Raw genomic sequence first — 16466 nt, forward strand, 5'->3', positions numbered from 1 at the left:
ATCTACATCAATAAATAGCACTGCTGGTCTGTGCTATCAGATTTTCTGTCCAAACCAGACTTTCATTTAGGGTGAAAGTAAAAGGGGTGTGGGGAAACCTAGGGTCATTAGGAGCAATTAATGTACCTGAAAGGATTTTTTCCTATTTAATGGACATTTTTGAATTGCATTTTCTCTCTTGATTGTTTAGTTTAAGGAAACCTGGGAAGTGTTGAGATTGTTAGCTCAGTCTCCCATGCTTGCTCTCCACACTGGGCCATGGCCTCTCCCAGATTCCCTGGGCTCAGCACAGTGCAGTCACCAAGCTGTGACTGTGTGTCACCAGAACAGCCTCTGGCTCTCAGCAGCACACACACATCACCTCCAAGCTGAGCTGTAGCTGTGTGTCACCAGAACAGCCTCTGGCTCTCAGCAGCACACACACATCACCTCCAAGTAAATCACAGGACATTAACTCTACACAGGGCCTCAGAACTCAGATCCACCTTAGCTGCTGCTTCACTTAACAACATTTCTACTTCAGGACACTTAGCATTTGCTCTCATAAGGTTCCTTATACCCAGGTTTCTCTTGTGACAGATGTGAAGGAACCTCATTCTCACCAACAATGGCTGAAAAATACCTGTGCTTCCAGAAAGGCTGTCAAACAAAGCATAACCTCCCTCATCTCACCAGTGGTGGGAGCTGGCAGCAGCTGCTGAATGATCTTTGCAATGAAAAGCAACAACAAGACAGATTCTCTCCCCACTTTTTATTTTTGGTGCTCCATGTCCCAAAAGCACACTAATCCAGCATTGCAGAGCTCAGTACAACTACAGGTAAAAGCACTAGCAACAGTACCCTGGCCTGACATCTCCAGTACCTCTTCTGGCTGCAGCAACTGTTTTCTGAGGGAAAAGGTCAACATGTTTAGGTTTGTAAGTGGTTTGCCATTTACAAAATCCACGTCTTCTTGCACATTATACAGCAAGCTGTGACTCACTGGGAGGGGCAAGGGAGCTCCAGCAAGGCCAGCTGTTGCACAGGTATCAGGGAACTCCAAGTTATGGCAGGAAAAACATTTCCTTGTGGATCCCAATATGTAAAAAGCAGAATGTGGTATCTGTACAGGGGAAAACAGAAGCTACATTTCAGCGGTCAGGCTTAATTAGCAAGTTAGTTAAGCCTGACATCAGCCAAACTGTTCATCTCATTCAAAACTTTTCTTCAGAACTGGAAAGAAAAATAGAAATCAAAAGCTAGACATGAGATTTCAGAAACTAGAAAAACAGATGGGGATAAAACCAATAGTACTTAAGAGACTACCATACTCTCAACTCCCATGCATCAGCTACAATGTAAAATATACTAACTAGCGAGTATGCCAAAGAAATAGTGCATATTATATTTACTACTGAGTATGTCAAATAAATAAACTGTCTCTGTTTGCAAGGAGAAAGGGTGTGTGTCTTCAGCCTGTGCTACACACACCTGTGCTGTAGGTACCCAGAAAAAAAAAAAGTAAAATTCCTTGCTGTGGGTAAGTCTGCCTGTCTTGATGAAAATTAATTGCACTTACATTAAGAACATTCAAGTGTTAATTATTTTCCAAAGCAGGCTTTAGCTATGTTAGTGAATGGGGGTTTGGTCTTACAACTACAGGAAAAGTGACTTGTTTGAGAGCACACCAGCAGGTTTTGACAGAACCCTGTATCTGTATTGTGTAATGGGCACATAGATATCCTACACACAGGTATGTTTTTATTTACTGGAGGTGCTTTTCAGAGCTTTGTAATACCAATGCTGTTTTCTAGCCACACCAACTATTTAAAAACTGGAAGTTACTTCTCCCGGAAAAAATCTAGGATTACATCAAAGCATTTCAGTTCCTCACAACAAAACTCTGTGCTTGGTTTCCAATACTAAAATTGTAACATCACAACTTTTTCATAAGAATTAAATGGAAAGAGAAATAAAGGGGGAAGAAAAAGCTTTAGAGTGTTAACTCTCCACGGCAGGAGGAAGCCAGCATGGGCATTGAGCTCAGCACACTCATTCCCTTCTCCCTGCTGAAAGGGACACAAAAAGAACTCTGGCTAAGCATTTCTTTTTCTGCTAATGTGAAAGTTTTCTTTTAAAGAGGAAGCAGATTGAACAGAGCACGAGAAAAGAATTTGACTCTGGCTTATTTCCAAAGGGTTTTTTTTCCTGATGATTCACTGTTATCACTTGTATTCACATTACAACTAGCCTCAAAAAGAAATACCCAAAACCAAAACCAACCCCCCAACACACCCAACAACAAAAAAAAAATACACAGCACAAAAGCACTAAGAAATAGAGTCTTTCCTACTGCTAAATTCTGCTAATAAGCTATATAAGAAGAGGATCATGTAAGATAAGAGTGCCTGTGTTCATTCACATTTGAGTAGGAACATTGCTAAGCCTCTATATCTGGAACTTTAGGGCACATCTAAAAATGGTGAACTTCCAAGGTGTTAAACAAAATGGTGGACCCTGATTGGACTTATCTTACTTCAGATATATAATAAAGGAGAAACCATCTAAATTTCTCCCAAGTCTAAAATGTTTAAATATTCATTATAGTCTTACCAGTCTTTCATTACTTTCAAACAGTTTGACTGGATATCCAGAGAGGAGACATAACTGCTAATTCCCTGAAAACATGAACAATAACAATTTTTATTCTTGGGAGACCTCTCACCCTCACTCCTAATGTCAGTCAGTTGTGAAGCTTATATAGCAATTCACAAACACACCATTTTTACATGGATATTTAAGCTAAAGGGAGGTAAGGGAAAGCCAAAAGGAGTGCTGGTAGGGTTGCTTTGTTATTGTGTATGTGATTAAAAGAGAGTGAGGATGGTTGCCATAAGCTTCTGTTATCTACACCTCTTGACACAACCTAGCACATAATTTCATTCTCTGTGCCTGCAGTTACATTAAGAGACAGGAAAGAATATAATGCTAGTTTGAGTCCAAACACAAATGTATAATTTCAGTAACATTTTATATCTGCTTTCAGGAGTAGATATAAGTTTTGCCTGTGGATATATTCCAAGGGAAAGACTGTACCAGTAGGTTTCAACACAGCTGGAGCTACACTTCAACTGACTTTTTTTCTAGCCCAAGTGATCAGTACAAAAACTACTAAAGTACTACTAACAGAGACAGGTGCAATGCCTTCTTAATCCATCCTGACCATACCATGACTTCTGGTTTATTTTTTTCATATAACAGAATTTTCTGCCCTCCTTACAAGAGCTAGATCAATTCTAGCCGGAAGAAAGCTTGTACCAAACAGCAGCAAGAGCTGTTTAAATATGACAACATCTCTGTGCTCTACACATATTTTCATACAGATTCAATATCCACAACTTCTTGTAAGTATCAGTCTCCTAGTTCCCCTCTCATCTTCTGTTTCCAGGACTTCTACCTCTAGCACTGATCATTACATTTTTGAGTTGAAACATACAATTCCCCTACCATTTTCCAGGTGCAAAGGGCTTGTGGGGTCTTTAGGAGACCCAGGCTTATTCTTTGGAAGAACACTGAGACACAGCCATGCAGGTGCAGTGCTGTCCTCTCTCTTTGGCATTTGCAGCCCACACACTCACGTGTATCTACAATGAAGCTCAGCATTATCTGGGTGCTGGTGTTCAGGATCCCACAGACTGGCCAGCCTCTATTTGACAGTTCTATCTTTTTACTCACTTGCTTTAGAGGTCAAGAACCTCAAAGAACAGTAGGCAGCGTTTCCAAATCCCCCCACCAGTTCACGCCATTAGCCATGCAACAGCTGCACTCACAAAAGGCTAAGAGAACAAACTGGATGATGCCAGCAGAGGTCAGCGGGTGACTCTTGGCAAAAGTTTCAGATCCCAGTGTATTACAGATGGTTTCAAAGTCAGCTGAGTTCCCTCACCCTGAAACACTTTGAGTAATTCTTTAACCAAACGCCACCATTTTGCTGTTTTTCATTTCATTTGCCTTCCTAAGCAAATGATGATGATGCTTTGGTATGTTGCCACCATCTCTGTGCTTTTCTCTTCAAAATGTTTTTTTTTAGGTTGCTGGCAGTCAAAAGAAAGGTATATCAGCACATGAAGCAAGGAAGAGAGGTACTTTCCAAAGTTACTATTCCAATCCCTACACTAATATAACTGGTTAAGTAGCCAAGCATGCTGCTGTGCCATGTTTATTGTCTGCTTCAGCCTGTGAAGCAACGCTGCCATGCTGGGCTTTTAACTTACGTGTAATGCAAAAAAGTTTAATTGTTAAGGAAGATGAAAGTTTTTTTCTCAAAATTTGAAGAGACCTAATGCTTCAATGTTTGACTTAATTAAAAAGCAAGTGGAATGGGGGAAAAGTAAACAACATATATATTAGTATATACCAGCCTAAGAAAATCTTCTGGTAATAAGGAATTTATTACCAATTTAATCAGTATGTATTATATAAAGTCATTCTAAATTATTATATATCAGGTTAAAAAAGTTTTTTCAGACCTATGCACAAGATGCCCTGGCTCTAAAGCAGAGTAGTGAGGGAATGTCAACTCATGCAGCCTTTGTCAATTATAAATCAGTAGTCATTCTACCTCACACGAGCTTCATTCTTTTGTTCTTCCTCACACAGTGATACTTTATTTCCATGCATCTTTGGTTTTTAAAGCTGACAGGACCTTTTCCTCTCCAGTTTCCTAAACTGCTGCTCATTCACTGCACTTATAAATTGTGAACTTGTTAAAACTGTATTTCAGGTCCACATCAACAGCACTTAAGTAACTGTGGTAGAGGGGCCTGGGGAAAGTGGGGTATTGAGACACCTCAAAGTCATCACAGTAGACAAACTAACATCCTCCACAATTCATAAATATGAATTTATTCTCACATCACGAGCAGTGTGATGACAGGCACATCTAAAGACAGCTTTTAGGTGAGAGTAACAGGTGAGGATTTAACCAGTAAAGAGTATCTGGGACAGTCACTCTGCTGGATCACTTCTTTCCTATTTCCTCTCCCTACAGAAGGTTACAGCTTTTTGTGTAACCTTCTGCCACAGCCTCATGCAACCCCTGTCTAGACCCAGGGCACAAAAGCAGCACAAGTGTCTCCACTATCAGCATGCAATCAAGGCCCCTCAGGTAATTCTCTGCTCCAGAAAAGAGCTCCTGAGAGGCTACTTAAGAGCTTGTTTGTAAAAGAATAAATAAATAAATAAATAAATTTAAATGGCACACACATTACTCCAACTCATGTCCAAAATTTGATGCTCATCCTTGTCAACTCAGGATGTAGACATCTGGTTTAAAAACAAGTAGAGAAAAAGCAGAAGAGTAAAGCACACAGCACATCAACCTAGAGCCTCTGTTAAGCCTGAACTAACTAAGCACTCTGTATTCTGACCATCACCATTTAGTCACCAGGTACTGAACAATTCACTCCAAGCAGCACGAATATCAGAGCAAGCCTGATTCAGGAACACAGAGCCAGAGACAATAAGATGGCAGAGTCCCACTGATCCCCCAGGTATGATGGGAGCAACCAAATCCTTTACTTTGCAGTATAAGTTCACCTGAAAGTGGTAAAAGAGAAGTACAGCTCTAACAGGCTTTTTAAATCCAGTTCAGAGACAAAAATATTCTAAAATTGAAAATTTTTATTTTCAAAATAAAGAATTTTGTACAGAACAGTGTAGATCTGAGGAAATCTAAATACAGCAGTCTCTGTAATATAACACAAGGGTCTGCTTTTAGCACAGTACTTTCACACTCTAGCAATCAGAAGGCAAGCCAAGCAATTAGGAGGAAAAAAAAAACCCAACCACTTTTATCTGTCAGAACATGTATTTCTAAAATGAGTTCCTTCTTCACAAAATGTACCTAGAGGGAAGAGCACTCTCCACACCTCAGATTGCACAGCTATTCACACTATAAAAACAGACAAAGAGAGGACAAGAGATTTTCAATAGGAGAGATGATTTATGAAACAGAACTGCAAGTCTGAGACATAAATATCTGTTGTTTCTAAATTCCTCTCTCCTCCCCTCCCACAAACACTGATGCAATTCCCAGAAAGGTACGAACTGTGGATCATTTTGTATACACACAGTGCAAATACTGCACAGGCACAGAAGTTAAACCCATGGTGATTCTTCTACTGCTCAACTGTACATTATTTATAGCATTACATTCTAAATCTTACACAAAGCTTACACAGTAGTTTCCATAACAAAACTAAGCACATTTACACACTTTATGGTTCTCTGGATGCAACTTTCATGGCACCTTCTTTTTCACAACAGAGTACAGGAGACCCCTATGTGCTCAGCATATCAGAATTCTTCAGCTCTGTTTCTGCTGTACTTACATTTCACAAATGTCATGTGAAAGAACCTTCCACAATCACAAAGAGCCAGATACAGAGACATTCATTGCCTGTTTTCCTGATAACCAAACTAAACAAGTTACCACCTTTCATCCACTCAAAGATGGCCAACAGCCACACGAACTGTCACCCCTCTACTTGACCAAGCCCTGGCCTGGAGGTATCCCTCTTCCCCAGGACCACTGCTGAGTCTGCAAAGCAGTTCTGCAGCAGGAACAGGGAAAAGAGAGTCCACCAAAACAGTAGTTTACCACATGGAACATTCTGTTTTAGACAGTGGTCACTACACAATGTATACCAGTACATTCCCATCACTGTCACCAGCAGGCAATGCTAGTGCTGTGGAAACTTTCAGCAGTGACCTTCTTTCATCTGGCCACACAAAATGCCACATCAAACAGCATCTACTGCATTTTTTAATTCATACAATCTCCCTTGAAATGGCCAGTGTGAACTTTTAGTACTCTATAAAACCAAATACTAGTGCTTGGAGACTGCTCAGCTGCAACTTACAGAGCTTCCTTTTTGAACTTAAGAACATGGCTGTTGCTTCAGAGGATTCTACAATTCCATTTGATCATGAAGTGGCTGTATTGCAGAAGTTGGGTGCTTTGTTCTGTGGAGAAAACCACCCCAAGTTTTCAGAACATCTCAATCTTTCTGTAACCAATTTTGGAGCATGCACCAGCATAGATTGCTGCATGAGTGAAACTGATGGCTTAAAGCCCCATCTCCTTTCAGGAAGAAAAAAAAGAAGTTACTATCATGAATAAAAGGATTGATCCTATCTGATTTGCAAAGTTGTCTGAAGATAAAACGATGGCCTGTGGGTGAAGACCTGCACTAAACAGCTTTCCCAAGTATGATTTATAATGAAATAAATGAAAGGTTTTTATCCTTTTTTACCCAAAAGGAAAGGGAAGCAGAGAAGGCACTTTGTAATCTCATTTGATTAAACAATTCACTGCAGGCAATAATATTATGTTGGTGAAAGCATATGTAATTTAAAGGCTGTCACAGCTTCAGTCTTCCATTCCAAGTTCTTGTTTCAGACTGAAAGGCAAGTAAAAACATGAGTCAGCTTGCAGCAAAACACTGAAAACTCTTTGAACCAATTAGTGGAAGCCCTGACAATACATACTGAGGTTGAGAGCTAAAAGGCAGAGTGAATATATCACTCGTTTCAGGTAAAATTCAGTGTTATCAGAAAAATCATAGGGCAAAATCTCAGATTCTGGAGGCAACACAGAGTAATCTTGAGATTTACCTGACGAACTAGGATGTGTACATCTTTTCCCTCCCACTTTTGAGATGCTTATCCCACTTAATGCAACCATATCACTGACACAATGGCACACTCACCTCTTTAAGTAGGCATGGACATTGTCAAAGCCGTGGTACTTGGCCAGATAGACCAGGACACCGGTGGCACATCGGCCATCTCGCTGTCTGCAGAAGCTACAGTTGCAGATTCCACGACATGGGGGGCACCTCCATGTCTACACAGAGGAGAGACAACAAGAAGCCCTTTTAGCTGAGATGCTATGCCAGATTAACTCATACTCACTTAGGAGAATGCCCTGCTCCACACCGAGTTCTGCAGTGAACATCAGCACTGCATAAAGGTGTCTAAACCAGTACAAGAGTACAAATTCCTCAGTCTGCAGAGGATTAAGCTCTCCATTGCCTGCCTTGCACATAACCACAGGAAGTATTCCACTCTGTTTTAACTCCTACATCACAGCCCACAGCAGCAGCACTTTGTCCACAATACAGTTCTTTTCCCTAGGGCATTAAGCACTAATGCAGAGATAAAGAGAACACTATTTTGATACTCAAACACAAGAATATTTTGGCTGCTGCTCTGTTCTCATACTTTACTCCTGCAACTAAAACTACAGAAGTAGTAAATACAACAAGTTCTACACAACACAGTTGTGTGATTCAGGGTGAATCACACATGATGTAGTGCATGATGTACTACAGCACTGTAAGCAGTTGTTAAAACCACTGCTGCCAGTGACCAACAGCCCTGTCTGTGGAAGTCAAGCCCCAAAAGCCAGCACTGAGCATGTCCTACCGGGTCCAGCAGCGCTGCTCTGACATCCTCCCCGTATCTGTTGCGCAGGCAGGGCCCGCAGAACTGGCCCCGCACTCCCACGCACTCAGGGTTACGACAATTGGTCTTGGTGTCTATGGTTTTCTGGCGGCACTGATGGCAGGTGGATCCCTAGAACACAAAAAAACAAACGAGACATTCAAGATGGCATTTTAGATAGGGGGAAAAAAGCATTGAACAAAATCTCTTTGGCAGCTAGCAGTGCTTATCCCAAAACAGAAAGCCACCTTGCAAGTTTGAACCCAGATTGTTTTGACACTGCATCTTCAGTGTCTGGTAATCACTTAGGTATTACAGTTGTTCCAGCACGAAACCAAGCTAATTGGCTTGGTAAGGGCCATTCTACAAGTTCAGGCAAAAATAAGAAGGGACACTTCAAGATCTCAGACATATTTCTCCCAAAAATTACATCCTCTCTATGCCTATCAAATAGGCAGTGTACCCTATTTGATGCTAAAACACAAACACAGAATAACAAAAAAAATTACTTTGCTAAGTACACATTTCACAAAGCTGGAATATACTTACCAAGGCCCTGTTATATACTTTTTCACTTGCAGATCCACAGATGTTATCCAGCTCCTCTGCTGTTATGTCCTCAACTGGGCGCACGACATGTGGAAAAGCCATGGCACCACGGTGACCCCTCCTGGGAGTACGGGCTTCATGCTGAATAGCAAAGACACAATACTTGCACTACTAGTTTCAGCAAAAACTCTACAAAAGCAAAGATCTTCACAGCAATGCTGAAGTCTCAAACACCTATCATATATTTAACCAAGACATAACAGAACTTTGTACCAATGAATGATATGGATGCAGCTTTAGCACCTTTACTTGATCTGTCCCCCTCAGGGTGCAGTGGTGCTACTGATCCTGCTTCACTCCTGCTGGGGTGCAAGAGGAAGTGGTTTTTCAAGGACAAGGAAGAGGAAATGGAGAGCACATATAAAATGGCCTTTTTTTTTTTAATTCTTCTTAAGGCCATGGCATACTGATAAACCTCATCAACTCTCTATGAATCGCTATTTTCTTGAAGGGAAACCTTCATACAAAACCACCCTCACAACCTTCAACAAGAGAACTAGATCTTCATCATACCTCCAGGTATTCATCAGACATCTTTCTTCTTCTCACCAAGATGTATGGGTCATCTTCTTCCTCTTCTGGTACAACAGTAGGAGGGCCTTCAATCAAGGACCTGGACCTTGTGTGAGGCCGAGAACTCCGGTCTGGGTTCCTCCTCAAGGCACATTTGGGCAGTGAACGCCTTGGAAGTCGCTTTGGTCCCTGCTAATGTTTAAAAGCCCCTAATTAAACAGATGAAAACACAGATAGCTCCTGACCCTACATTGAATTTCCCCCCTAAAGATGCCTTCCTCTCATCTTTTCCAAAGACATGTCTATCCCTGTCCCAGTCAGAAAACCAAAGGTAAGAAGATCCTAAGCAAGTTCATGTCAGGGATTCTGCTAGTCACTGAGAAAGAGCCAAAAGCAGCAGAAGCCGTGTCTTGAGGAGCTGCGATTTTCAGCGGTGTTCTAATCTTCACCCAAATTACAAATACATCAGCAGTGAAATTCATTACACTGCTGATTCACAACCCAACCTTCTTAAAAGTTGGGCTAAATGCCAGGTGTTTTTCAAGGCTCCAAACTCACAGAATATTCAGGTCTGAGCTACCCTCCCTTATCTCCAGTCTTTGTATAAACACATATTTACACAGCACCTAGTTTGGTTTTACTGGCCTGTGGAAGTAAAAGGAAGGCCAGTGGAACCTTTATAAGTTAATCTGTTCTGCTTTGTACCATGGCAAATCAAAAGAGAATTACACAATGAGGATACCCATTTTAGGAAGCAATAAAATTCTAACTGGACTTTGATTTGAACAGTTTATTATGTTTTTACATTGAGAATCCTGCTTTGTAATGTCAGAATTTGACTCTTAGAAATCTGAATGCAAATCCAGTAAGTTTATACTCACATGACTGACAGCTGGCAACGATTTTCTCCCACCAAAGATACCAGAAACATTTTGCAACTCAGCCATTAGTTTTGCAAGCTAACAAGAGAGAGAAAAATGAAGCAGAGCTTTAAAAGGGTATTTATGTGCTATTACAGACTACTAGGGCAATTGGCTAAAAGTACAATTACTTATAGGAAATGCAGTCATTCTTCAACTCTTTGCATTTATGTCTTATTTATGTTTTAGTGACTGCAAGTAATTTGGAAATGTTCAAAACTTATTATGTCATTAGGCTTGCAGCCTATGGATTTTCATATGCCAGTAAATATTAAGTATCAGATTTATATTTTAGGAATGCAAATTCATCTTAATGCATTCACATAATTCCCATTGCAGTGAATTTAAACAGAGGTCCCCCAAGAGTCGAAAGGGGGGGTGGGAAAGGGCCAGTCCACACAAAGACATAGAGTACTTGCCATTGCTTTGTTTTCCTTTATGTTTAAAGCTCTTTTTTCTAAAAACATAGCACCATTTTCTTCAGTGTCAGAGTCTGAATCTAGAGCAGGCATTGGTGTTTCAGGAACAGGTTCCATGCCACCCTTCCTCCTCTCTGATCGTCGAGGTGGAAACTTCATGGCTACTTTCAGAGGAACAGAGCATTTCTGCCCTCTCTGATCGATCTCACTTTCAGCACTTGCATCATTCTCATCTGAATCTGATTCCAATTTCTGTTAACAAACCAAAATGGAAGCATGTAAATCCAGGGGAGTTGCTCTGCAGTTAAATACAGTGGACAACATTTTGTCTTGGAGTAGTTTAAGAGGCTACCTTGCTGAAATCCAGACACCTAGTCCCAGTGTATTTTAGAGTGGGAGGAAAGGAGAGACGATACAGGGAGAAAAAACCTCAGGGAGACCCACATGGTTGGCCAAACACACCAGAAAATGGAGTGCAGTATTTGCAGCAGTTGCAGCAGTCTTAGCTCTCACTTGTAGGTCTAATAGCAAAACCAGTTTGTGTGCATGGCATGAGAAAGAGAACTGCCTTTAAAGGGCTCCATTTTGCTACATCTAGCATTTGGCTGAAAAAAAAGCCACTCTGCAGTTGTCTGCACAAGGTAAAACCCAATTCTGTAAGCTGTCAACAACAGTCATCTCACCATATCAATGATAAAAAAGGACACTTCCTTCTAGAGCCAACCAATGAAATAATTATGAATAAAATCCCAGTATTTTCTGATCTTCAAATTCTGATGTCTTGCTTACAAATTTCCCACGAACCAATGGCTCAGTGAGGACATAATTTAGTTAAAAGCTCATTATGCAATAGGCTTTGATTTTTCTTTTTAGACACAAGACAGTCTTACTTTGATCAGCAGTAAGAATGGACATCAAATGGCCATTTTTATTTACACAGGGTTTTTATTAAGCAGGTATGTGACTCTGGTTGTGCATTATGTGTAGTTACTGACTTTTTGTCTATTTATCTATTCCAGCTTTGTCTCCTACTTACTCTCTTAATGATTGTGTTTTTAACTCAGATGTAATTTCTTCCAATTAACTATTTTCCTTTTCTAGTCAACTTCAGCACATGCTGAGAAATATGACAAACCTGGTTTTGCCAAATGTGGTACTACTTCAGTTTCTCTTCTGAATATCAACTTGATTGATATTCAGAAGAGAATTATTACTGATCTTTTTAAGCAATAAAACAGATGTCAAAAAAAAGCAGGAAGGCAGATTTCACCACCTATGACTATTTCTCTACTGCTGACAGATGCACAGCGCTCCCTGTCACACTGCCAGAGTGGAGGTCTCACTGCATGTCAAGACACAAAGGAATTTTTCTGAGGCTTGCTGGAGTCCATGGGCTAGCCTAGTATTTCATACTGAGGAAACTGGTAATGTTAGGCTCCAACAGAGCAACATCCAGCAAGGACAGGTTTAAGAGATATTTCAAAATACATATGCAAGATTTTTAAAGCTCCATATCTTGAGTGCTTTTCATGGAGACAAAAAGAAAACTAAACTCTGGCGACTTGGACTGTTTACTAAATGAAATTATGCTTACTTCTGAAACAGTGAACTTCAAGCTGAAGCTGGCATTATTCTCCGATTAAGAATGTGTAAGAATTTAAATAGTAGCAAACAAAAATCAACTGTCTTACCAATGCATCTTGAACCTCATTTTCTGAAAAGCCACAGAAAGATTCATCATCAGAGGCTTCATGAAATATTTTTGCCAGTTCTTCTTTAATATCCGACCTAAATTTGCTTTTCTACAAAAAGAAAATATCCTTTAATTTAAGTTGTACAGAAATTTTTATACATTTATGCATGCAGTACAAGCAAATAGCTTTTTAATAAAGAAAAAAAAAGTTAAGGCATTTCACAAGGGGTTTTAGAACCACAGCTGTAAATTACCAGGTACATCAGGTTAGGTAACATATCAAAGGCCAGAATTGACAGCTAATTTATTTCCAACAATTACCACCTAAAAGCACATGTAAAGAGTGAAATGAAACGACAGCATATAGCACAGGTTTATAACTACTATACAAAAACATAAGCAGAGCAAGTAGTCTTACATTATTAGCTTCACATTTTTGCAATCTTTACTAGTCCAGCACACATGATCTTATTTGTTCTTGTACTGTACTTACTGTATTTGCAAAATTATCAGAACCAAAACTGTCACAACTGTCATCAGAGGATGAGGATGTTTCCATGGGAATCAGTTTCGTATTTCGAAAGGTTGTGAAGTTTCTCCTTGCTGAACGACGCTACAAAAGGACAACAGCAACACCATTAAGAGGAGACCTACTGCAGCACAGTACCTTTGAAGAATATCTTTGTACTGAAGCTTAGGAATTTTGAACATTTTAGGGTGTTTAGCAACCTTTAATGCAAGTCAGAAAACAAACATCAGCTTTGAAATAAATCTCTAAGTTAGGAGTGACAATAGTTTTTACTCTGATACAGTTCTGATCATTGTTACAGATAAATTTCATTCAGTATTTAAGAACGCTTTTTTAATGCAAACAGGCAAGTGGAAATAAGCACATAAATCATGCTATTCTCCAGTCCTCACAGCCAGTGATGAAAAAAAGCGCAAGTACACGAAAAGTACCTAGAAATCTACTTTGATTCACTTATTACTTGCAGTTTGAGGCAAACACCAAATACTCTGCAGCTCTTAAGGAAGGGCCAAAGAATCCTACCCACAGATTGGAAACAACCGTTCTACACAAAGCAGCTTGCTGGTTTGTTCATTTTGCCACTGATTTAGAAGACTTTATTTTGTGGGCTTCAGGTTTTCCTCTCCCAGGAGATGTTTCTAGTGGCAGTGACCCATTTTATCCCCCGGGGCTGGCTGGCAGCGAGGCCGGGGGGCAGCACCCACACTGAGGGGGTGCCCGGTTATGAGCGGGGGCGCTTCACGGGCCCACCGGCCGGGCCGAACGCCGGGCACACGGGCCTTGAGCAGCAGCTGCCCGGGCCAACCTGGAGCCCTCCGTCCCCTCCTCAGCACCGCTCTGCTCGCGGCTTTCCGCCCCACAGTTCCGCCAAGCACCGAAGCGCGGCCCGGCCGCCCCACACACACAAAAGGGGCGGGTTTTGGTGCCGCCTGCCGCGGCCGAGGGCGGGCAGCCGGGGCCAGTGCGCGGTCCGGCCGCTCCCGGGGGGCCTCAGGCGCGGAGCAGCCCGGCCCGGGTGCCCCGGGCTAGCCAGGGGCGGCAAACGCGCCCGTCCCGGCCAGCGCCGCTCCCGCCTCCCGCTAAAATGGTGCCGCCCCGCACACACGCGGCCGGGCCGACCCCTGTACTCCTTCCGCCCGTCCGCGCCGCGCGGGGCCGCTCCCCACAACACCGCCCCGCGCCCTCGGCGAGGCGGGGGCGATGGGCGCATGGCTCCGGGCCGCCAGTCCCCGCCGAGCGCGGCTCTCACGCCGAGTTCCCTACTCCAGTAAGGCGGGCAAGGGCAGCGCTGTGCACGTGGGACCCGAGCACCGCGGCGGGGCAGGGGACCCGGAGCTGCGGGTCCGAGGCGTGGGGCTCCCCCGACGTCGCTCTCCCTGGGGCGCCCAAACTAAAGACCCCCTCCCCCCCACCCGACCCCACCGGCCTTCCGCAGCGCGGCTCAGTCCGGCTTGCCCAGGTTCGCAAGACCCCGGAGCGCCACGGGAGCGGAGGCGAGCACCACAGCCTCCCCCCTCTCCGCAGCAGCAGCGACCTCTCCCGCGGCCTTACAGCGAGCCCGGCGGGCAGCGCTCACCTGCGGGCGCGGCGGGGCCATGCTGGCGGCGGCGGCGAGCGCTGGAACTGAAGGTTCGCGCCAAAGCGGAGGGACCGCGGGGGGCGGGGCCGGCGGCGCCTTTCCCGCGTTGCCGCCCGCGTCCTGGCAGATGCAGCGCACACCCCGCGGGGTCCGGCACCCGGTGGGCTCCCCTGCACCCGCCCGCCTCTGCTAAGGAGCTCGTCAGGTCTCCCGCGATGTCCCCGAAGGGACCACTGCGGAGGTCCCCTTTTTCTTTTTCTATTCGCGGTGTAGGCTTTGTGGAGCTGCAAGGGCCTGGCCCTGTGGCGCGAAAAGCTCCCGGGCGGAACGTGGCGGGACTCGGCTGCAGAAAGGGGGCGGGGAGCGGGGCCGCTCGTGCCTAGCCAGGGCCAGCTGGGAAGCCTCCGTTGTTTCTAGCTCTCCTTTTTTTTTTTTTTTGTTTGAAATACTTTTATATGCCAAATAAAATAAACTGAAATAAACTCCCTAAACCTGCCAGTTTTCAAGGGCAGTGTGGCTTCTCCACGAAATAAAGCCGAGGGTCTGTGTGCTGGCTGCCCCCAGCAGTGCCCGCACCCAGCAGCGCCCGCCGAGCAGCGTGGTACGAGCCCGCAGTGCGCAGGCTGCCCGGAGCCCCCCGGAGAATGGGGGATCACTCACCAGGGCCCCACGGATCAGCGTCAGCAGTGAGACTGGGTGACGCTTCTGCTCCTCGAGTAACAGCAGTTCACCAGAATTTTACAAAGAAGTTGGCTGCCTTGCCCTCTGCAATCACAATACTATTTGAAGACAGGCCAGGAGAAAATAGATCAGTCATTTTAAACCATTTTTGGTAACATGTATAATAGTACATTAAATCAAGTACAGCCGTTAAACACAGCAAAATAACTGCTACGTGGTGTTTGGCAGCAGTAGTAGCAACGGGAGAAGCCCTGAAGAAGCTGTACGGGATTTGTGGCCCTGGTGTTTGCTATAATCCTCTGTTTGCGCTGCGGTTTGAGCAGGGTGACCCCAGTGCAACTGTTGCAGCTCAGCATTTCCAGGTGCCTCCCTGGCAGCAGCGGGTCCCGCTGCAATCAGCAGGAGGGAGGCGGCCGCGGCCCGTGCAAACCTGTGCCCCTGTAAGGCAAACCAGGAATCATCTCTGAGCCAAAGCCTGTAAATAGCCCACGGCACAATAGGGTACAAGAGCCCTCACGGAGGTGTTCTATTTTCTGTGGGCATTATTCTTCCTGCACGTGCTGCAATCTGTTCTGTAAAAGAATCTCCATTTTAAATAAGCCCATAATTACACACTTACCTGCACTGCTGGCTTCTCAGCACACACAAAAGCAGATGAACTAAACCAGTTCTCCAGAGACCAGACCACACTCCATTCCTCTAAATCCACATTAGTGGAGGATTGCCACCCACCTGGCTTCCAGACAAGACAGCTTGTTTTTGAATTTTGATGTACTTTTACTTCTTTCAGAAAAAGAAATCTACAAACACTAGTTTACTTACATGGAGGAAGAGATTCAGTTTATGAACAGTAAAAGCCCTTAATATCTTGAATCACAATTATCAGAATTTTACTAGAGAAGTAGCCAACCTTCACAGCTTTCAAGAGCATCACATGAAATGTTATGGAGTGCTGATGGCACTAGCTAAAGCAGAACTTCAGACTGCAGTTACTTGTCCATTTAATGCTTAATGCATTTTTCAAATCTTCAAACTA

At 43.5% G+C, this 16466-nt stretch overlaps 1 protein-coding gene across 1 annotated transcript; it reads right to left on the minus strand.

The window, feature by feature from the left end:
• Positions 1-5641: 5641 nt before the first annotated feature.
• On the minus strand, positions 5642-14767 carry CDCA7 (cell division cycle associated 7). The gene is made up of 10 exons (XM_059476466.1): positions 14747-14767; positions 13135-13254; positions 12640-12750; positions 10949-11200; positions 10491-10568; positions 9610-9801; positions 9037-9177; positions 8470-8619; positions 7752-7888; positions 5642-7442 (listed from the first exon to the last, which is right to left on the minus strand). The coding sequence occupies exons 1-10, from the start codon at positions 14765-14767 to the stop codon at positions 7412-7414; spliced, it is 1233 nt and encodes a 410-aa protein (XP_059332449.1). The 3' UTR covers positions 5642-7411.
• Between the last annotated feature and the right edge of the window lie 1699 nt (positions 14768-16466).

Source organism: Ammospiza nelsoni, chromosome 7, assembly GCF_027579445.1.
Source record: "Ammospiza nelsoni isolate bAmmNel1 chromosome 7, bAmmNel1.pri, whole genome shotgun sequence".
Taxonomy (NCBI): Eukaryota; Metazoa; Chordata; class Aves; order Passeriformes; family Passerellidae; genus Ammospiza; species Ammospiza nelsoni.

Excerpts from the sequence above, each read along its gene's own strand:
- CDCA7 (XM_059476466.1), bottom strand. The coding sequence starts at position 14,767 with ATGGCCCCGCCGCGCCCGCAG. Across the intron at positions 10,569-10,948 it reads TAAAGGAAAACAAAGCAATG|CTTGCAAAACTAATGGCTGA; the intron begins GCAAGTACTCTA and ends CTCTCTTGTTAG. Across the intron at positions 7,889-8,469 it reads GAGCAGCGCTGCTGGACCCG|ACATGGAGGTGCCCCCCATG; the intron begins GTAGGACATGCT and ends TCCTCTGTGTAG.